The 23,887-nt window shown below is 42.1% G+C and overlaps 1 protein-coding gene across 1 annotated transcript in view; it reads left to right on the top strand.

The window, feature by feature from the left end:
- The first annotated feature begins 660 nt into the window (after positions 1-660).
- LOC124787558 (spermatogenesis-associated protein 7 homolog) overlaps positions 661-23,887 on the top strand; it is a 106,852-nt gene continuing 83,625 nt past the window's right edge. The window contains exons 1-2 of the mRNA XM_047254348.1: positions 661-780; positions 11,147-11,196. Of these exons, the coding sequence (XP_047110304.1) occupies positions 11,166-11,196 (31 nt within the window). The 5' untranslated portion in view covers positions 661-780; positions 11,147-11,165. The remainder of the gene's footprint in view (positions 781-11,146; positions 11,197-23,887) is intronic.

Below are 23,887 nucleotides of genomic sequence, written 5' to 3'. Positions count from 1 at the left end.
AACTGGAAGTTCACACATGAAACTGCACTGGCTGTAATGTGAACCCGGTTTAACATTTCCGTTAACAGTATTTCGCGTGTATATATTTCTCTCTCATTTTAAGAAATTCGCTGGCCAAGCGTCTTGTTTTCTTCTTCTTGCTCTTTAAATACAGTGCCAGAGTCAATGCTACAAATACTTTCTCTGCATTTTTAGTCATTCCCACTAGTGCCAAAATACAATTTACACGAAATGAGTCTGATTCAAAGGAAGATTAAATTGACGCACTTTCTTGGCAGGTGTACAGTTTGTTCGACCCATCCGTAGCGAATTTGTCAGACAAGTTCGCTCTTTTACGAGTTTCGTTGTCCGTTCGAACAAAGTTGATGTAGTCATCAGGTTCAGAGAGTAATATTTGTTTTAGAAAATTTTTATGGATAAATCTCTCTCATTTTAAGTCATTCCCTGGATCCTTCCTCTTTAAACACAGTGTTAGAGTCAATGCCTGGACTGCTTTGTCTGCATTTTTGGCAATTCTCACTGCTGTCAAAATATTCACGAACAGCGTCTGCTTCAAAGTGATTGTGCGTTTACGGGCTTGTTTGACAAATTTGCGGCTAGACACGTGTGCGTTTGACAAACAGGTTTGCTGATTTACGCATACTCTATGCTCGTTTCAAACAACACAATATCTCTGACTTATGTGTAAGTTTCTGTCAAGTGTCAAGGTTTGGTATTTACTGATCGTGGTTTGTTGTTGTGGAAAGGAACGAAGCGTGTTTGGTATTGGTATAAATAATTGTAAGTGCATTGTAAATTACTGATTATTGTAGCAAAGCAGCTTGTGCCTTTACTGCATATCTTATTTAATTTTAAACAATTTTATGTACTTATCGATGCATCGTGTACAGTGTTGTTGGCCTGAGGAGGACGACGCCAATACAGTATATAATTAAACTGTGTAAGAGTCAGAAATAACGTGATCCACAACGCGATAATGGAGAGATACTTGTTTCTGCCACATATATTCCTTTTGTGTTTGTGGATTGTAGGACGATGCCCATGCACAACCGTACATGTACCGACAGTTTACATTACATTTGCTGACAGTGTTCTTTGTGTATGCTCTGATGAGACTTGACGTGCATTTACTCAGGACTATTTTGAACTGGTCACATAGTAGCCTATATGTTCCAAACGGATATACTTACAACGTTTTTCGATTTCGCTGCCACTTGTTACTGTTGAATAATACTGGCGCCAAATGTTTTTTAGGCGTCAGTTACTTTAATTGCTCCAAAAGAACTATTCATGACGTTTTTTAGGTCGGTCTGATCTCTACTTATATCAGAAACATTGGATTAATGACTTTATTCACTATTGTGTTGTTAGAAACCCCTGCTCAGTGTTTGTCCCATTATTATGCTCCTGCAGTACCCCCCAGTAATGCAACTTAGAATGAAAGTAGCCAACATTTTCTTCAAAGTTGTTTTAACATATGTTGTGTATCCTGTTCTTTTACCTGATTTATTGTTTTTTCTTACTTGTCTTATCTGCCACTCCATAGTTTTCTAATGTTCACTATCAGAAGTCGTAGTTAGCAACTTATTTTAATGTACTTTATGTAGTGTTTTATTTATTGTTGTGCGTATTTGTTTGCATTATCACATATTTAATGCCATACCTGTGTATGTTTTAGATTTTCTACTTGTTTAGCTTTAAGGTGTAAATGACTGATACTCCCTTCAGCACACTTGCACAAAGTAGTTTTATTTGTTCTCTTACAGGAAGTGTGTGTTTTATTGAGAGAAGCTTGTTTAAGTTAGATTTATGTTTTGGAATTATTAAGAATTTGGGATCACTGAATTTTTCTCTTCAACATTCTCATGGCTGCTTTGTCTTGTGTAAGTTTGTGTTTCCAACTTTACGGCTGATATTTTCAGTGTGAACATTTCTTCTGACATAGGCCTGCATGTAAATTGTTTTTATTTCATATATGAACAAATTTTTACTGGAAATACGGAAGTGTCCGATTCCAGCCGTCTGCTTTGACCCATGACGTCGCAAAGATGGCAGAAACGACCATCCACTACACTTAACCCTCCCACAAAGAAACACCTAGAAAATCAAAATTGCAATCGAACACTTCCCTTGACCTGTTATCCTTATGACATCTCCACATATAGCCAACCCTGGTCAGAGACACCGGAACTTTAGTAAGCCTCATTTCTTCACGACACACGGAACACTTGACGACTTCAGCCAACAGGCCGAATAGCTGGAGATATTTTACTAGAGACAACACACTGTCCCCCATCATTGCCGACAACCAAAAACTATTGACCTTGTCAGTCATATCCATACCTATCAAAGACATAAACAAAGCAATTTACCAAGATTCACACACGATGAACAGAAAAGAAACTACAATAACGTCAACACAACAAAACCAAAATCGTTAACTCATTGAAAAATATTCCACCGAAAGCACAGACGTGCAGTGCTACCACACAAGTGAACCCCGTACGCCACATTAACATGCTACCCATAAACACACCACCAGAGAGAACGACTGACTGCTACAATACGCCACCTATAAATATGCCACACACGCAAACTAAACCAAAAACATCACCTAACAGACAACACATAAACACACCACCAGAGAGCACCACTGATCACATCAAAATGACACCTACAAATACAGCACTCTCACAAACTAAACTCCGTGCCGTCATGATTTCACACACCACAACAGCCTTACGTCACGGGTCAAAGCAGATGGGTGGGATCGAACGCTTCCATTCACGCAATACTGGATGTCATTTTTTATATTCAGAACAAGGTTTTTCTGCAGTTCATTCTCAGTGGCATCCGTAGCTGTAAGACCTGTATCATGGGCTTAATGCAGACCCTTGCACCCTCTGGTGTAGTTGTATCATTTATGTAAAGAATGAAAAGCAGTGGCTCCAGTACTGACCACCGAGCGAGGTGGCGCAGTGGTTAGACACTGGACTCGCATTCGGGAGGACGACGGTTCAATCCCGCGTCCGGCCATCCTGATTTAGGTTTTCCGTGATTTCCCTAAATCACTCCAGGCAAATGCCGGACACACTATTTTATTTGTTGAAATTTAGCTGGATAGTTTTAGTTTTGTTTTATTTCCACACACTATTGTGTTGTTGTTTTTTTTTTTTTTTGCTGTATTGGTGAAGTTTCTGCAACAGTGTATCATGATAATTGTAAGGTTTGGAGATTCAGGAACAAACTACAAATATTCTTTTGGTGATTTACCGTAATGCTGTCATTATTTGCCTCATTAAATTTCCAGTTGGTGATGTGGATGATCTATGTCTACAGAAACCATGCTCATCATTGCTAAGGATCTTGTTCCTTTCTGTGCTGTGTACCAGTCTGTCTTCTATTAGTCTCTCTGTTACTTTTGACAAAAGTTATATTTTAGTGACGAATCTATAATTTACTTGGTCATACTTGTTGCCTCCCTTGTATATGGGAATCACTTCACTGGCTTTGAAGAATTCAGGGAATCTTCTTAGTTCCATAGGATGGTTTATTAATAATGTTAGGGGCTCTACTAAATGCTGCAAGCAGTACTTAATAACTCTGGTTAATATATCATCCAATCCTTTTATTTCTTGTTTTCATTCCATTGATTATTTTTGCCATCTCCCTCTTATCTATAGAAAATAGGAATAAACATTCTGTTACATTTATATTATTTTCAGTTATTTTTTCTTTTGTGGCATTTTGTTCCTGAATATAAGTAATCCATTTAAAATGAATGAGAGAAATAGTGGTTTAAGATCTCTCAAGAATGAGAAAAATAATGATTTAATATCATATGAGGATTTGCAGGTTGTCATCAGATTAATTTTCTACCAGATTAATTGTTCAAGCTATGGATGAAGATATGTATGACTAAAAAGTACATTTATATAACTTGTTTGTAAGGTCCTCTTCTCACCTGCTGCCTCAATGGTGTAATTTTTTCATCCACATTTGATTTGGTGCACTTGACAATGTGCATTAGTGTCAGGGGCAGGACATGGGGATCCGTGGAATGCCCATCACATCCCAAGTGTCCATGCAGTTAGTCCCCTACTGTTGCGGGCCAGGTCACTACCTGAGGGAGGTTGTTTCAAGGTGTGGCAGCCAGCGAAAGATTTTCCAGGGAACCAATCAAAAGGCCATCCTGGTTTGACTGACAAACAGCCTTCAGTTGCTATCTGTGACTGATAAAAATCCTGAGCCAGATTTAGTCATGTGCCCTGTTTCACAGAAAGCCTCTCAGACTGCAAAAGCCAGGCATTCACAGAGAGTGGGATTACTAGTAGCTGGGAGCTCCAATGTTAAGTGTGTAGTGGTCCCCTTTGGGATATAGCTGTCTAAGAGGGAAAGAAGAAAAGTGTGCACACTGTGTGCATTTCAGAGAGAGTTATTCCAGATGTGGAACGGATCTTTCAGTGCGCCTTCAAGGGCACAGGATGCAGTCAACTGCAGGTGGTGGCTCTTGTCAGTACTGATGATGTCTGTCGATTTGGATAGGAAGAGATTGTCTTCGGTTTCCAACAGTTATCTTAAGTGGTAAAGACTGCCAGTCTTACAGTGTGTCAGATGAGGGCAGAGCATACCATCTGTAGCTTCGTCAACAGGATCATTTGTGGGCCTTTGGTACAGAGCCAATTGGAGGGCCTGAATCAGAACCTTAGACAAATCTGTGAGCATGTAGGCTGCAGATTCCTTAACTTGCGCTGTAGAATGCTGTGGTATTGGGTTCTGCTTAATAGGTCAGAGGTCCATTACACACATAAGCCATCTACATGGGTAGTCGGGCTGTGGGGAGCGGACTAGGAAGTTTTTTTTGGGTTAGACCAAGCAGACAAAAATTTGCTTGGCAACCTCATTAGAGACAGTCAACACTCCTTCCAAACTATGTAAATGTAGATCAGACATGGCTTAAATTCCAGGAAACTGTTTCGACGGCAATTGATTTATACCAAATAAATACTAACTAAGAGATAGAGGGGCTGGCCAGTACTTACCTCACCTCAGTACAGCTGATAGATACACAAACCAGGACAGAAAATTTACATATCCTAGATTTGGAACTTTGTTCCTTCGTCAGGGAGGAGAGAGGGGAAAAAAGGGCAAGAAGGGAAAGTGGATTCAGTTACAACCCAAGTTATGAAGCAACAGGGGAAAGTTAAACAGGGAAGGTAGCAAAGATGGAGGCATGGGTGTCAGAGGGAAGCCAAAGATATTCTACTATACTATCCATTAATCATTTATACCAAATAAATTAATAAGAAAGGGAACTGATCACCAGTGGACATAAAACAGTTCAGAACACTATTGTGGTGCAATGGAAAAAGCATAAAAAATTTAAAAAAACACACAAAATCTCCAAGGATGATGAGGTTTTACTGAAGCTGAATATTTAGTGTGGACTTTGAGATTCTTTCATCCATGAAACTTTATCTTGAAATGTGGCTGAAAATCCAGAGAGATTCTCGTCGTTTTTAAAGTACACCAGCAGTAAGACACAATGGCTACCTTCACTGCGTAATAGTAATGGTAGTAATGACAGTGCCATTAAAACAGAGTTATTATATACAGTTTTCTGAAATTCCTTCACCAGTGAAGATGAAGTAAATATTCCAGAATTGAGACAAAGTCTAACAGCAAACTGAAGAATTGAACAGTGGAAAATCCAGGATAGAATGTAACAGTATTATGAAATGGAAAGTTGCTACTCATATAGTGGAAATGCTGAGTTGCAGGTAGGCACAACAAAAAGACTGTCACAATAGAAGCTTTTGAGCATCAAGACCTTTAACAAAAATGCACAACAGGCATTCAGACACACACGTCTGCAGCCTCTGGTAGCTGAAGCCACACTACGAGCAACAGTAGGAGTGCATAATGGTAGTGGCAACTGAGTGGGGGTAGCAGGGTAGGGGTGGGGGACAGTGGAGTGCTGCTGAGGAGCGCACAAGGATGAGATGGAGAGAGGGTATGACAGCTAGGTGCAGTCTGGAGGTTAGACAGGGGGCAGGAGAGAGGTGAGGGGGTGGGGGGGGGGGGAGGTTGCAGAGAAGGAGAGAAGTAAATATACTGAATGTGTTGGTGGAATGAGGGCTGTGTAGTGCTGGAATGGAAACAGGAAAGGGGCTGGAAGGGTGAGAAAAATGACTAACGAAGATTTAGGCCAGGAGAGTTACGGAAACATAGGCATATTGCAGGGAGAGTTCTCACCAGCGCATTTCAGAAAAGCTGGTGATGGTGGGAAGGATCCATATGGCACAGGCTGTGAAGCAGTCATTGAAATGAAGGATGTCGAGTTGGGCAGTGTGCTCAGCAACAGAGTGGTCCACTTGTTTCTTGGCCATAGTTTGTCGTTGGCCATTCATGGGGACAGTTAGCTTGTTGGTTGTCATGCCTACATAAAATGCTGCACAGTGGTTGCAGTTTAGCTTGCAGATTACATGGCTGGTTTGACAGGTAGCCCTGCCTTTGATGGGATGGGTGATTTTTGTGACAGGACTGGAGTAGGTGGTGGTGGGAGGATGTACGGAACAGGTCTTGCATGTCGGTCTATTACAGGGACATGATCCATGAGGCAAGGGGTTGGGAACAGGGGTTGTGAAGGGAAGGATAAGTATGTTGTGTAGGTTCGGTGGAGGTGGAATACCACTGTGGAAGGGGTGGGGAGGATAGTGGGCAGGACATTTCTCATTTTGGGGCATGATGAGAGGTAGTTGAAACTCTGGCGGAGAATGCAGTTCAGTTTCTCCAGTTCTGGGTGGTACTGAGTTATCAGGGAATGCTCCTCTGTGGCCGGGCAGTGAGACCTTGGGACGTTGTGGGAGACTGGAAAGATAAGGCATGGGAGATTTGTTTTTGTACGAGTTTGGGAGGATAATTACGGTCTGTGAAGGCCTCATTGAGACCCTCAGTATATTTTGAGAGGGACAGCTCGTCACTGCAGATGTGACAACCACTTGTGGCTAGGCTGTTTGGAAGGGAGTTCTTGATATGGAATAGGTGGCAGCTGTCAAAGTGGAGGTATTGCATGGGATTAGTAGGTTCGATATGGACAGAGGTACTTATTTAGACGTCTTTGAGGTGGAGGTCAGCATCTAGGAAGATGGTTTGTTGGATTAAGTAGGCCTTGGTGAAGCAAGTGGGGAAGAAGCTTTTGATGTTCTGGAGGAATGTGGATAGGATGTCCTCATCCTCAATCTGGATCGCAAAGATGTCATCAGTGAATCTGAACCAGGTGATGGCTGTAGGATTCTGGATGTTTAGGAAGGATTTCTCTAGATGGCCCATGAATAAGTTGGCATAGGATGGTGCCATGCGGGTGCACACAGTCATACCCTAGATTTATTGTAGGTAAAGCCTTCAAAGGAGAAGTAATTATGGGTGAGGATATAGTTGGTCATGGCAATAAGGTAGGGGGTTGTTTGTTTGGAATCCATCAGGCATTGCAAAAGGTAGTGTTCAACAGTGACAAGGCCATGGGCATTAGGGATTTTAGTGTAAAGGGAGGTGGTATCAATTATGATGAGCACCTTGTGGTAAAGGGGCAGGAACTGTGGAGAGTCGTTGGAGGAAATGGGTGGTATCTTTTATAAAGGAGGGTAGATTCTGGGAAATAGGCTGAAGGTGTTGGTCTATGAGAGCAGAGGTTCTGTTTGGGAGCACAGTAACTGACGACAATGGGATGTTCTGGGTGGTTGGGTTTATTTACTTCAGAAAACACGTAGAAAGTAGGAGTGCGGGGAGTGGTGGGGATTAGCAGAGAGATGGACTCTGGGGAGAGGTTCTGGGTGTGAGTTGCGTTTGTTTGTTTGTTTGTGTGTGTGTGTGTGTGTGTGTGTGTGTGTGTGTGTGTGTGGGTCTGTGTCGTGTGTGTCGTCTGTTTTCAACAAAGGCCTTGATGGCTGAAAGCTTATATTGTGACAGTCTTTTAGTTGTGCCTATCTGTGATTCAGTATCTCCACTATATGTTGAGTAGCAACTTTCCTTTCATAATATTGTTGCAAACAGAAATTTAGATCTTGATATCCTCGATGTAACATATTAACTTAAATCACTTAAAAAAGGCAGGTCTTTTGGTCCAGATTTTATTCCAGTGTGGTTCATTTTAGAATATGTTGATATAATAGCCCCACACTTAGCAATCAAATATAACTGCTTGCTCGATGAAAGATGTGTACCTAAAGACTGGAAAGCTGCACAGGTCATACCAATGCCCAAGAAAGGAAATAGGACAGTCTGCTGAATTATAAGTCCATATCACAGATTACAATTTGTGGTAGGATTTTTGAATATATATTGTGTTCACACATTATAAAATGCTTCGGACAAAACTATCTGTTAACACGCTGTCACTACGGATTAAGTAAATATCACTCTTGTGAAATGCAACTAGCTCGTGATTTACATGAAGTAATGAATGCTGTCAACAGGATCTCAATTTGATTCAATGTTTTTAGATTCTCAAGCAACTTGTGTGCCTGTGGAGTATCTTCTCAGTTGTGTGAGTGGATTTGTGAATTCCTGTCACAGTTTGTAGTAATTGATAGAATGTCATCAAGTGAAACAGAAATGGTGTCTGGAGTTGTCCAAGGAAGTGTTATAGACGTTCTGCTGCTCTTAACATATATAAACAATTTAGGAGACAATCTGAGCTGCCCTATTAAATTGTTTGCAGATGATGCTGTCGTTTACCATTTAGTAAAGTCAGCAGAAGAGCATATCCAATTTGCAAAATAATGTATATAAAATAGCTGTATGGTGCAGAAAGTAGCTATCGATCCTAGATAATGAAAAGTGTGAGAGCATAGCCAATTGCAAAATAATTTATACAAAATAGCTGTATAGTGAAGAAAGTAGCTATTGATCTTAATTAATGAAAAATGTGAGGTGGTCTATGTGAGTGTTAAATTTCGTTTGCATGGTAAATCACACAAAACTAAAGGCTGTCAATTCAACTAAGTACCTAGGAATTACAGTTATGAACGACTTCTGTTGGACTGATCATGTAGAAAATGTGAAGGCAAACTAAAAACTGCATTTTATTGGCAGAACACTCACAGGATGCAATAGATCTACTAAAGAGACTGCCTACAACACGCTTATCCATCCTCTTCTGAAGTGCTCCTGCATAGTATGGGATCCTTACCAGATAGGACTGATGGAGGACAGAGAGCAGCACATTTTGTATTGTCGAAAATAGGGGAGAGAGTGTCACTGACGTATGCAGGATTTGGGGTGGGTTACATTAAAACAAAGGCATTTCTTGTTGTGGGATCTTCTCATGAAATTTCAATCACCATCTTTCTTCTCCAACTGCAAAAATATTTTTTTGTCACAAACCAGCACAGGGCGAAATAAACATCATAATAAAATGAGAGAAATCTGAGTTCGCATGGAAAGATTAAAATATTCATTTTTTCCTGCACAGAGCTTGGGTGTGAAACTTATAGAAATACAAGGCTCATCCAGAAAGTAAATTTCCCTAATTTTTTTTTAAAGAAGAACAAAGACAACAAAGTTGCATGAAAAACTTTTTTGGTAACAGTTACAGCAGTGTTTGAGCTATTTTTCGACATCGTCACCAAAAGAACAGAAACACTTGTCATATTGTGGGATCAACTGTCGTATTCCTGTGTCATAGAAGTCCACCATCTGTGAATGGAACCAGCATGTGACAGTCATCTTAAGCTCTTCATTGTTGTCAAAACACTGGCCAGAGGACAGGAATTTCTTGGGGCGCAATAAAAGATAGAAATCACAGGGAACCACATCAGGACTGTATGCTGCATGATCAAACAGCTCCCAGACGAACTTCTGAAAAACAGTTGCTGTGTGCCAAGCTGTATGGGGTCGAGCATTGTCATGGAGCAGCATAACACTTGCAGTAAGCGTTCCATACCTCTTGCTCTGAATGGCATGTCACAGTTTCTGCATTGTTTCACCGTAACGGTCAGTGTTCACTGTTTCACATCTGGACAGGAAGTCAATGAGCAGAATGCTTGTGCTGTCCCACAACACCATGCACATGTCTTTCTGGAGCGACACAGTCTGTTTGAATTTCATCTTGACCGGAGACCCACTGTGATGCCAATCCATTGACTGCTGGTTGGTTCCGGTGTCAAGTGAGAAATTCATGTCTCGTTGCCTGTGAAGATCGTGTCCAGAAACTCATCGCCGTCGTCATGATACCACTGCTTCAAAGCATTTAATTTTGTGCTCAGGTGCCAGGTTTTGTGGCACCCAGCTGGCACACAATTTACTAAACAGCAGGTGCTTAGAAAAATTTCGTGCAACAAGGATTGTGATATTTGCGGAAAATGGCCGCTGAGCTCTGTAATCATGAAGCAATGGTTCTCCAGGATGCACTGCTGGGTCAGTTCAACTAGATGGTCATTGATGAGGGATGGACACCCACTGCACTCATCATCATGGACACTTTGACGACCTTCAGAAAAAAGTCTAAACCAGCTACGCACCATCTGTTTGCTCATGATGTTCTGCCTGAAAACCGGATAGGGCTGAAGATGAATTTCGGTGGGTGCTGTGTTTTGTGACCAAACCTCACAGGCGGCGAGAGAATGAAGAAGAGATGCCATTTCAGCGTTACTCGCACCAGTTGGGGTCTGTCCGGCCAACATTTGATTGTCATATCATAGATCTGCTGCACAGGTGCAATTTTCTTGCCTAAACACAACTTTACTTTAAAGGAAAAAGAAAATCAGGAAACTTACTTTGTGGATGTGCCTCGTAGTCTGAAGGTGGTCTGATGTACCCTCTGCGAGACACTTAGGTGTGAATTTCAGAAGTCAAGTAGATGTAGATGGCAATCTGTGCATATTTGGAATCCTGCCTACTGCTTATTTTCCCCTTTACACCTGAAAAAAAGTTTCCGTTCTGTCACCTCTTTTCCTCATCATACACACCTATTACGTTTTAGTGCCAGGTGATGCAATACAAGAAATCTTATTATTGGTTTCCCTTGTCTATTTTTATTTTCTCTATTTGTACCCACTCAGTAAGCCATATTTAAAATTAACATTTAACAATTATATGTTGATAGAATGACCAAATTAATTTTAATTGTGTGCTCTTCATTTTTCAGATTTTGTATACGTTGAATCATGAAGTGCTTTACAAGAGTAAAGAGTAATGGTGAGTCAACAGCTGTCTGGATATAAGGGAATCACGTGCTGTATAAATGCCACATGACCATTTGTGGCAATAATTATTACCATGAGGAGTAACTGACATAGCTTAACTCAATATTGATCAGCTGTGGAGTAAAAAAAGTAATATTTTAAAGCAGGGTGTGCATAAGAACTGTTATATAAAGACTGCGACTGAAATATCTCTCACTTTAGGCTCAGTAAGAATAAAGGAACCAAGGAGAAAAACAACTTCTCATGTGTAAAAGTCATGTATGAAACACATTTTAAAATGGTCTTTTACAAAGGAAAATCCTGGAGGATAGCCCCAGTTTGTCTCGTACCATTGCACAAATGAATGAAATGTGTATTAGTGTCAGTGGCATTTGTGAAACAATTGAAATTTTTAAAATTGAACTAAGCTCCAGGACCTAATCAAATCCCTGTCCGATTCTACACTGAATTTGTAGCTCAATTGACTCTTCTTTTAACCATAGATCAGTATCCAAGAGAGTGGGGTCCCGCAGGGCTCTGTATTGAGTGTATCTCTATTTTTAGTGGTCGTTAATGGTCTAGCAGCAGCTGTAGGGCCGTCCATCTCACCTTCTCAGTATGCAGACGACTTCTGCATTTAATACTGCTCCACCAGTACTGGTGTTGCTGAGCGGCATTTACAGGGAGCCATCCACAAGCCACAAGGTGCAGTCATGGGCCTTAACCCCTTGGCTTCCAGTTTTCAGCTGCATAGTCGTGTGTCATGCACTTCTATCGGCATCGTACCGTTCATCCGGAACCAGAACTTTACCTCAATGACAATCCACTCACTGTAGTGGAGGCATATTGATTCTTAGGACTGGTTTTCGACGACCGATTAACATGGCTTCCTCATCTTTGTCAGCTGAAGTGGAAGTGCTGGCAGCAACTCAATGCCCTCTGCTGCCTGAGCAACACCAACTGGGATGCAGATCGCTCTACACTGCTGAAGCTCTACAGAGTCCTTGTTCAATCCCGCCTTGACTATGGGAGTCTGGTTTATGGTTCGGCGGCACCCTCAGCGTTGCGTTTACTCAACCCAGTGCACCATTGTGGTGTTCAGCTGGCAACAGGAACTTTTAGGACGAGTCTGGTGACCAGCGTCCTGGTGGAGGCCAGAGTCCGTCCATTGATGGTCAGGCGCGCACAACTGTTCGCCGGTTATGTTGCACACATTTGTAGTTCTCCTGAGCATCTGAATTACTGGCTCCTTTTCCCATCCATGGTGGTTCAGCTCCCACATTGGAGGCCCCGGTCAGGGCTTAAAATTGCAGTTTGCATGCGATCTCTTCTGTCTGAAGTGGAGTCTTTGCCTTTACCACCTATACTTGAGGTCCATTCACGTACACCTCCATGGTGTACACATAGGCCAAAGCTTTGCCTGGAACTTTCACATGGTCCTAAGTACTCAATTAACCCTGCAGCTCTCCGCTGTCACTTCCTCTCGATCCTTGACATGTACGGGAACCATGAAGTGGTTTACACTGAAGGCTTGATGGCTTCGCGTATGTTCATGGAGGACATATTGAACAGTACTCCTTGCCAGATGGCTGCAGTGTTTTCACTGCAGAGTTGGCGGCCATTTCTCATGCTCTTGAGCGCATCCGCTTATGCCCTGACAAGTCATTTCTTCTCTGTACTGACTCCTTGAGCGGCCTACAAACCATCAACCAGTGCTACCCCCGCCATCCTTTGGTAGCAATCATTCAGGAGTCCATCTATGCCCTGGAATGGTCCAGTCATTCCATGTTGTTTGTGTGGACCCCAGGCCACGTCGGAATCCCAGGAAATGAACTTGCCGACAGGCTGGCCAAACAGTCTACACGGAAACCGCTTCTGGAGATCGGCATCCGTGCAACTGACTTGCGATCATTATTATGCTGCAAGGTTTTTCATCTTTGGGAGACGGAATGCCATAATCTCAGTGTGCACAACAAACTGTGTGCCCTTAAGGAGACTACGAATGTGTGGAAGACTCCATGCAGGCCTCTGGCAGGGACTCTGTGGTTCTCTGCCGGCCCCACATTGGCCATATGTGGCTAACTCATGGCTACCTCCTCCATCGCAAGGACCCACCTCAGTGTCATTATGGCTCACATATGACTGTTGTCCATGTCTTGCTGGACTGGCCACCTTTAGCCGCTCTGTGGCGGACTTTTAACCTTCTCAGCACCCTACCTTCGGTGTCGGGCAACAGTGCCTCGACAGCAGATTTAGTTTTAGGTTTTATTCGTGAGGGGGGGGGGGATTTTATCATACCATCTAAGGGTGGGCACTTAGCCTTCTCTCTGAAGTCGCCACCCTCCCTCCATTTTAACTCTGTCGCACTTTCTTTGCATTTCTTTGTCTTGGTGGTCATCTTTTCCCTACATGTGCTCACCTCGCCTTGTCTTTGGGGTGGATATTTTAATGTTTTGCAGAGTGCCTGGCTCATTCTCTTTTATTATTGTGATTAGCCAGCCCAGTCTGTACTTTTCCTTGTGGTATATGTTTTCCCCGTTTTTTGTTTGTTCCATTTGTTTTCTTTTTAGGTCCAGTGTTGGGTGTTTTTGTGCTTTGAGCCTTGCTTGCGTCAGGAAAAAGGGACTGATGACCCTGTAGTTTGGTCCCTTTATACCCCAAACCAGACAACCATCCAATCTTGTGTCACACCGTACCATTGCCCTAGCATCCGTTTGCATCCTGTCAGCATGACTAATTGCTCAAAACTGGTCAATCTCCTATGGAAGGTAATCCTGCAACAATCATTGAGTTGCAAGTCTTCCAAGATGTCAGCCATAATCTCTTGTTCATTGAATTCCAAACACATACTCTGTACCAAATCCAGTACCCTCATCATATAATCTTCTAACAATTCATCATCATACTAGATGCCAATATACTTTCTCTCATTTAACTGATGGTGTGTCCGTGCCGCTAGGAAGTTTTTACTGACTGAACACCTTAAGTAAAAAAATGAAAATCAATTATGCTTACTTGCCTTATAAACATCCCTAGCCTACCAGAAACCATAGGGCTCAACAGCAGGCAATAATGTTATCACTTAAATTCAGTGCTACAACCTGATCTTGTAGTTCCAAAAAGAAATTGCAGTGCTCGCCCAACCTCTTCCACAGATGTAACTGATAACACTTCCCCTTACTGCAGCAGTGTACTCACAGGGTTTGGTATTTTAGCAAACGTCTTAGGGAACCCTTTCCTTAAGCCTCACCTGACAGGTTCACCAGTTCTTGGCTGCGAGGGCAAGGGTACCTCATCAGTATCGTCTCACGAATAACATTACTCGTCTCCTGCACCAGCCCAAATAACTCATTGAATTGTTCGTACAACTCCTTGAACCGGATTCCACCACATTAGCACCCAGTTCAGGTACCCTACTCATCAGCTCACTTGCTTGTTCCTGAAATGGCCTTGGACACATCAAAATGCAACTCCTGAACCACACTGTGCTACCAAAGTGTAGCAGGAACTCAGATTGGGAGAGAGATGGTGCTGTGTTGAGAAACATGTGCACAATTTAAAATCATTCTCAATTATGAACAAACAATTATCCCACAAAATATGAAAACTCTCTCCTAACAAAATAAAAAATTAGTGCAGTTTGTAAAAACTGTAATATGAAAATAGTAAATTACTGCTCCAAATATTACAGTTTTCATAACCCAAGTCTGACAGATTCAGGTTGGTCAAGCTCCAGCTACAGCACACTCAAATTAACACTTCTAAATGATTAAACAAACTATCCACCCACATTTTTCAGCCTACATATGTTACAGTTCCAGAACACAAGTGCTGGTCAACCTCTAGCTTCAATTAATACAGTAAAACTTCATTAACACAAATCCGAAGGGACCGTAAAATTAGGAGTTTGTTTTAAAAAAATTCGTGTTAAGTGAAAAACACAGATTTTAATAAGTATACATGTACAGCAGTACACTAATGTGTAATACAGTACACTATCAATCACGTTATTGTTGACTTATAACACTATGAAGTGATTGTAAAATTACAAGTACTCACAAATTATGTACATTACTTTCTTGGAAAAAATTCAGTCATGGTTTGTTGACATTCATGGGAACGATAATATTTTGTAATTTCACAACCAATTGTAATGATAGTGTCCGTAAACCCAGCAGTGACGTCAGATGTTGAAGCGAACTGTTCTAAACAGTCCAAGGCTTTAAACATCTCTTGACGGGTAGGTGGAATGGTATCTGTATTCTCTTCCTCTTCACTTTCTTCTGATGGTCCTTCTTGCACCTCGTTCACGGCTTCTGGTGCTTCCGATTCCACAGAAGCACATACAGCAACATCGTTGTCTACACTAATGAATTCTTCGAAACTAATCCCAGGGTTCGCAACGTCCTGCAGAACTGTCCATTCATCAGGTGAAGTGGCTTCTTCTAACTTGTGGACATCTTCAGTGTTGCTATGTCTCCAAGCTCTGTTAAAGCACTTCCCTATATGATGTGGTGATACTGAGCTCCAGGCTACTATGATGGCTTTTATTGTGTCAAGCAGATTCCAATTTGGGGTTGCACTATGGTTTTCAGCAGCACGAATTGTAGCTCTTACAAGTTGCTTGCGATAAGCTCTCTTTATGAGAGAGATTATGCCTTGTTCCAAGGCTGAAGGCGGCAAGTGGCGTTGGGTGGAAAAAACTGAACCTTTATGTTGTATACGTTCAGATCATGAACATTATGGGCAGTACATCTGTCCAATGTAAGAAGAACATGTCTATTTTGAGCAACCATTCGACTGCTGAAACGAAGAAGCCACTTGCAAAATGGTGTGCCATCAATCCAAGCTTTCTTGTGGTGAGAGTAGATGCAAGGTGAAGTGTCCATATTTATGTTTTTAAAGCAACGTGGTTTCTTGGATTTACCGATAACCCAGGGACGAAACTTCTCACTGCCGTCAGCATTACAGCACAGTACAACAGTCACACGTTGTTTGCTTCGTGCTACACCGTGACACTTAACACCATTTATCCCCAGGGTGTGATTTGGAAAAAGATTGTAGAAAAATCCAGTTTCATCCATGTTAAACACATCACACGAGGCATACTTTTCCCTCACTCGGTTGAATTCGTGCAACCAGCTGTTCGCACTTTCTTCATCAACTTTATTTGCTTCTCCACAAATTTGTACAGATGAAATTGAATGTCTCTTTTGGAACCGATTCAACCAACAAGCGGAACAACAGAAGTCTTCGGTGCCCACATCTTTAGCAATATCATTTGCTTTTGACTGAATCACAGGGCCAGTTAAAGGTATGTTAGATGCACGCATATGATTGAACCATTCTAGCAGTAACGTCTCGATGTCTTCATACTTGGCGGTACGAAGTCATTTAGATTTGTTTCCGGAACCTGATGCCGCAGCATTAATAATCTTTTCTCGATTCTTCATAATTGTAGGTAAAGTAGATTTAGGTATTCCAAAGTGCTCTGCAATTGCTGTTTTCTTGGTACCATGGTCCATTTCATCTAGAATCCTGAGCTTTGACTGTACATTTAGAGCTGTCTGTTTCCTCTTTGCCATTTTCGCGCGCTACGGTACCGGTTGTAACTGTAGTTTTTATTCAGTATTCCAACTTGATGCAGCTAACAGAACACTTGTCAAATCTGGCACTGAGTACATTCCTAAAAGCTGCTGGACACATTATTGAATGTCTTACAATGTACAGCATACGCTGATTGTTGAGGTGATAATCGCGGCTACCAACCTACAATACATTAAAAACGAGTCAACAATAAGTATTATTAGCTTTGTAGCTACATTTCCTATATTCATTTCGGAAAAAAAAAAAATTATGCTTTAGAATACTCTAAGGTCGGAAGTTTGTGTTACAGTGAAATTTAATTGCGCTAGGAACTGAAATTCGTGTTAACCGATAAAACATACCATAAGAACTAATGTATTCCTGGTGGGACCAATATTTTTTTCGCGTTAACCGCAGGTTCATCTTATGCGAGGTTGTGCTAATGAGGTTATACTGTATTTCGGGAAGCTCCAAGGTTCCTACCAAAAGTAAACCTATGTTTAAAGCAGCTAACGGATAATACCACAATTTTAAGATACACTGCCGAGCACGTCCACATGATGCGTTTGTAAAGAATTCTCAGAACAAAATACCAATGACGCACAATAGATTACACAAATGATATTTACTGCCGAAGGGAAGAGCAGCAGGGTGGGTGATACTTATATGATATTATGCTCAGCTATTCAAAAAGACCATAAACAACCCCTGAATCTACTCCACTTTAATTAAGATGCAATTGCTCCCATGAACACAGAATCAACCCCCACCAGTGGATAGCAGTTTTTACACAAAGCCTAAATTGTAGTTTACCCACAACAACAAGATCACTTACTTGCAAACTGCTCTTCGGCTGTAAAAGTCTCTGCTACAAACACGCCTCACCAGTAAACAGTGCAACAAATTTCACAACAGGTCAAGCGAGCAATAGTTAGCGGCAGGTTGACAGAGCACGGAAATATACCAATGTCCGCACAACACCCTTTGAGATTGACCTACTCCGACCACAGAATGAACCATAAGGGCTTAAGATCACAGGATACATGGATGAGATCATGTTATTTGGGATCCTCTTTTGTGCCTACTCACTCACATTAGTACCGAGCCAAAAATGTTTGATGGCTGGCAGCCCAGCTGGTGAAATGCTAAGAGCACTGTCTCACCACTCACCAGCCTGGCCCATGCAAGCCGTGTCCTTGCAGGCAGAGTTGATGTTTCACTCGCTGCTCACTGAGAGGCACAACCGACTCCCAACACCTGTTAATGCTGACTGACTCCAAGCTGTGCTACAGCACCCCCAGTCATTACGGCAGCCCAGGTGTTTTTTGTAACTGTGTGCTCTTCCCATGCTGTGGCTGGCAGCAGGATTTTCAAATTCTGGCATGTGTGGTATGGCTAGTACTGTCACAAGTGTTACATGCAAAATAATTCGACATCTTGCCAACCTTATGGAAGGTACTTCTGAGGGAAAAAATGCTGAACTAAGGTTCTTGATTAGTAGGGAAAGGAAAAGATTTTATGGCTGATTTTAGTGTTATTTTTTGCCAAAATTGTCTTTTCTCCCAGATGTGATAATTTCTGTTGACTTGTTTGTGAAGTTCCATATGTTTTTCATTTTTGTCATATTTCCTTGTTTTGTAGTGTTATTTTGGAAATAAAAAATATGCCTACCATTGCATTATATTGATTGACAGTAATATCTCGTTTATGTGCATTACTGAAAAAAATTATGTCAAACATATTAAAGCTAATCTGTTAAAAAAATAATTAAAAAAATAGGACCTTGCTGCCAGAAGTTTTTCAAAATATAACATTGACAAAACTTTTTGATTACCCACTGATCTGTTAGCACTTCACTCTAGTGTGAAAAATAAACCAACTGGAGCCTACAGTATGTTCCATTTGTCTTTACCATCCCAAATAACTTTTTATGTAGAAGATAAATAAAAAACTGGGTCAAGCAAATGATGTACACCAATCAGCCAGAACATTATGACCACCATGGCTACTTAATAGCCAGTATGTCCACCTCCGGCACAGATAAGAGCAGTGACGCATCGTGGTATGGATGCAGTGAGCCATTGGTAGATCGTTGGAGGGATTTGGCACCACATTTGTGCACACACAAGTCACCTAATTCCCATAGATTTCAGAGAGAGGGGCGATGACCTCTGACACCATGTGCAGCGACTAGATAGTGGCAGGACAAGGCTGCCGGAGCGTCGAGAGACTGCTGGTGAGGGAGGGTGACGTAATGGGGAATGGAAAAGGAGAGGAGCAGGGAAGGGAAAAGACCACTGGATGTGTTGGCATGGAGTGTCACACAATGAGGCTAAGGGGACATGAATTGGGAGGAGGTGATAGGACATTGGTGGTGAAACCTGCTGTATGGAGGGTGTGGGAAAAGTGTGTTGCCATAGGTTGAGTCTGGATTGATTCTGGGAGTGGAGAATGTGTTCTAGGTATAACTCCCATCTGGGCAAAAGAAAAGCTGGTAGTGTAGGGGAGGATCCAGATAGCATGGGTTGTGAAGCTGCCATTGAAATCGAGCATGTTGTGTTCAGCTGCATGTTGTGCCACAGGGTGGTTAACTTTGCTCTTGGCCATAGTTTGGCAGTGACCATTCATCCTGGCAGACAGTTGGTTGGTCGTCACACCAATATAAAAAGATTTGCAGTGATTGAAGCAGAGCTACTATCTGACATAGTTGCTATCACAGGTGGCCTGGCCTCTGATGGGGTAGGATAAGCTTGTGACAACAAGGTGGATGTTTTGGGCAGGTGTTGCACTTGGGTCTTCCATAGGGATATGATTCCTGTGACAAAGGGTTGGGATTGGGAGTGTCATAGGAATGGACTAGAGTGTTGTGGAAGTTGGGTAGGTGACAGAACATCACTCTGGGGGAGGGGGGGGGGGATTTTGCGTAGGATGTCCCCCTTTTCAGGGCATGATGATAGACAATCAAAGCCTTGATGAAAGATGTGGTTCAACTGTTACAGTCTGGGGCAGTATTGGGTGCTGAAAGGGTCACTCCTTTGTAACTGATTCTTGGGGTGGTAGGAAATTGGGGGTGTGTGGAGTTATGACACAGGAAATCTATTTACAGATTAAATCTGAGGGTACTGTCTGTCTGTGAAGGCCTCTGAGAGACCTTATCGCTGCAGATACACCGTTGACAGGTGGTTAGGGTGTATGGGAGGAATTTTTTGGTGTGGAAGGGATGGCAGCTGTTGAAACGCAGATGCTGTTGGTGGTTGATTGGTTTAATGAGGACAGATGTGTGGGTGGGGCCTTCAGAGAGGAAGAGTTCAGCATCCAGGAAGGTGGCACACTGGATTGAGGGGGACAAGGTGAAGCAGACGAGACGGAAGGCGTTGAGATTGTGAAGGAATGAGGATAGTCCAAATCATGAATATCTCATTAGTGAACAAGTTGAAATGGATAATCAGTTTTTTTAAGTTTCCAGGGAAACAGTATCAACAGCACACCAATAAAGCAAAAGGAGATAAATATGAGATCTTTTTATTTGATCAGTTGGGAATCTTCTGCTGTAAACTGGCTAGAATGAGGCGCTGAAGGCTATAAATAAAGAGCTGAATAGGAAAAGGGTAATCGGTTTGCTTGTAGAAAAGGTAAAGACACCTGTTAAATAATTCTGGCATTACACTTCATTTTGGAATGATAAGTCAAGAAAGTGGAAGATGTCTGGAATTCTGGTAATGAAGAACAGAGAAAAAATGAGTGTAAGAGGGGCGTTTGAAAAGTCCGTGCAAAGTCTGAGAGATGGCATCACCGGCGTGTATCAAGGTCATATTTAGTTAGTAGCATCTTTGGAAAGAACGCACACCAAGTTTCAGCCATATTGGTCTATTTATTTGTGTTTGGTATTTGTGTGAATCGAGGAAGTCGAGCGATTGTCAAAAAATGGATAAAAAGGAATTTCGTGTGGTGATTAAACATTACCTTAAGAAAGGCAAAATGCCTCAGGAGACTAAAGAGAAGCTTGATAAACATTACGGTGACTCTGCACCTTTGATTAGAACAGTTTATAAGTGGTTTCAAAATTTTTGGAGTGGCCATATGGGCACAAGTGATAATCCAGAAATCATTGATAAAATCCAGGATATGGTGATGGATGACAGAAGAGTTAAGGTACGCGAGATTGCTAGTGCTGTGGGCATCTCGAATGAATGGGTACATAATATTTTGCATAAACATTTGGACATGAGAAAGCTATCTGCAAGATGGGTTCCGCGATTGCTCACTCTTAACCGAAAACGGAATCGTGTGAGGTGTTGCAAGGATGATTTTGCAGCTGTTCGGGAAGAATCTGCAGGATGAAACATGGAGACATTACTATACGCCTGAGACCAAACAACAGTCTAAACAATGGGTTACCAGGGGAGAATCTGCACCAAAAAAGGCGAAGACCATTCCTTCGGCCGGAAAGGTTATGGCAACTGTCTCTTGGGATTCGCAAGGGATAATCCTCATCAACTATTTGGAAAAGGGTAAAACTATCACAGGTGCATATTATTCATCGTTGTTGGACAGTTTGAAAACCGGGCTGCAAGAAAAATGCCAGCCATTGGACCACAAAAAAGTCCTTTTCCATCACGACAATGCACCAGCATGCACCTCAGCAGTTGTGGTCGCAAAATTAATGGAAATAGGATTCCAACTTGTTTCACATCCCCCCTATTCTCCATACTTGGCTCCCTCGGACTACTATTTGTTCCCCAGTTTGAAGAAATGGCTGGCAGGACAAAGATTTTATTCAAATGAGGAGGTGATTGCAGCAATTAATAGCTATTTTGCAGACTTGGACAATTCCTATTATTCGGAAGGGATCAACAAATTAGAAGAGCATTGGATGAAGTTAATAAGTCTAAAAGGAGACTATGTTCAAAAATAAAAAAGTTTACCCCAAACAAGTAAGTAGTTAATATTTTGCATGGACTTTGCAAATGCCCCTCGTATTGCAAGATTTACAAAAGCCAAGTGGGAGATATACATGAGGAAGGTTGTGAGAGAAATCTAGTGTCAAGAAGGATGTGAGTTACGATTGCAGTTTATCACATTTGCTATTACTGGCATTTAAACGTGGGCACAATGTTCTTCAAGCATTAAACAAGTGTAACCAGCAGAGAGAGTGAAATAGAATACCTACACACTATTGCACATGTTGTAAATCCAAAATATCCATACACGTGTTTCACACGTAAATCCCGTGATATTATTGATGGAAGAAAGATTAGAGTTCAGCACTGAGCTAGTGACGATGTCATTAAAGAGTGAGGATGTGCTAAAATTGGGCAAGGTTCATGGAGGAAGCAGACTGTATGTTTTTCAAAGAACTTCTCTGACATTTAATATCTTACAGATTTAAGGGAAATATGGAACTACATCTGGAAGGCTTGATAGGGATTTGGCTGTCGCTCTTCCAAAATATAAGTATTCGTTTCATCACTGTGCCACCTCACTTGATGGTAGGAAGAGAGATATTGAAGTATATGGAAATGAAGAGTAATACCGCCACAACAATAATCTTTCATAAGTAGAGTCAAATGTCCAACTGTGACCACAAAAATTGAGGGAAAGAACAATAGAGAGAGTCAGCAGAGGCAACACCCATTGTTACATGATTACCTCTAGCCAGGTGATATACTAGAATGTGATTCTTAAAACAAATAAATTACTGTACAACCTATTTCAACAGTTTTTCCAACAATTTGACAACCCTCATTTTGTGGAGTCTCTGTTATCAGTTTTAGCCAGTTATAAATTAATGTGCAGAAAATTTTATCATTTTGTGTGGCATCAGAATTTCCCCTAAACTGATTGAGGAAATTAAATGTGTTAAAATGTAGTTGGTTACCTATATTTCGCGGGTGATCAGGCAGTTGAATAAAAGAATTATTTGGTCATTTATACTTATTCTTCCTGTGTGACTATATGTGAGGGTTTATGCTGCTATGTATCTGTGTGTACACATGTCTAACCATGTAGATGCTTCAATAAGAATTACTCCGAATGTACAGTTCCTCTTAATGGGTTAATTCATAAAACCTAGATAAAGTTTTCCATGTCAAAAAATGTATAATAATTTTTCTGTTTGATGATGCGTGGCTACAATAACAAGAATTATTGTACACTCCTGGAAATTGAAATAAGAACACCGTGAATTCATTGTCCCAGGAAGGGGAAACTTTATTGACACATTCCTGGGGTCAGATACATCACATGATCACACTGACAGAACCACAGGCACATAGACGCAGGCAACAGAACATGAACAATGTCGGCACTAGTACAGTGTATATCCACCTTTCGCAGCAATGCAGGCTGCTATTCTCCCATGGAGACGATCGTAGAGATGCTGGATGTAATCCTGTGGAACGGCTTGCCATGCCATTTCCACCTGGCGCCTCAGTTGGACCAGCGTTCGTGCTGGACGTGCAGACCGCGTGAGACGACGCTTCATCCAGTCCCAATCATGCTCAATGGGGGACAGATCCGGAGATCTTGCTGGCCAGGGTAGTTGACTTACACCTTCTAGAGCACGTTGGGTGGCACGGGATACATGCGGACGTGCATTGTCCTGTTGAAACAGCAAGTTCCCTTGCCGGTCTAGGAATGGTAGAACGATGGGTTCGATGACGGTTTGGATGTACCGTGCACTATTCAGTGTCCCCTCGACGATCACCAGTGGTGTACAGCCAGTGTAGGAGATCGCTCCCCACACCATGATGCCGGGTGTTGGCCCTGTGTGCCTCGGTCGTATGCAGTCCTGATTGTGGCGCTCACCTGCACGGCGCCAAACACGCATACGACCATCATTGGCACCAAGACAGAAGCGACTCTCATCGCTGAAAACGACACGTCTCCATTCGTCCCTCCATTCACGCCTGTCGCGACACCACTGGAGGCGGGCTGCACGATGTTGGGGCGTGAGCGGAAGACGGCCTAACGGTGTGCGGGACTGTAGCCCAGCTTCATGGAGACGGTTGCGAATGGTCCTCGCCGATACCCCAGGAGCAACAGTGTCCCTAATTTGCTGGGAAGTGGCGGTGCGGTCCCCTACGGCACTGCGTAGGATCCTACGGTCTTGGCGTGCA

Source organism: Schistocerca piceifrons, chromosome 1, assembly GCF_021461385.2.
Source record: "Schistocerca piceifrons isolate TAMUIC-IGC-003096 chromosome 1, iqSchPice1.1, whole genome shotgun sequence".
Classification (NCBI taxonomy): domain Eukaryota; kingdom Metazoa; phylum Arthropoda; class Insecta; order Orthoptera; family Acrididae; genus Schistocerca; species Schistocerca piceifrons.
This window is presented reverse-complemented; position numbering and strand designations above follow the sequence as displayed.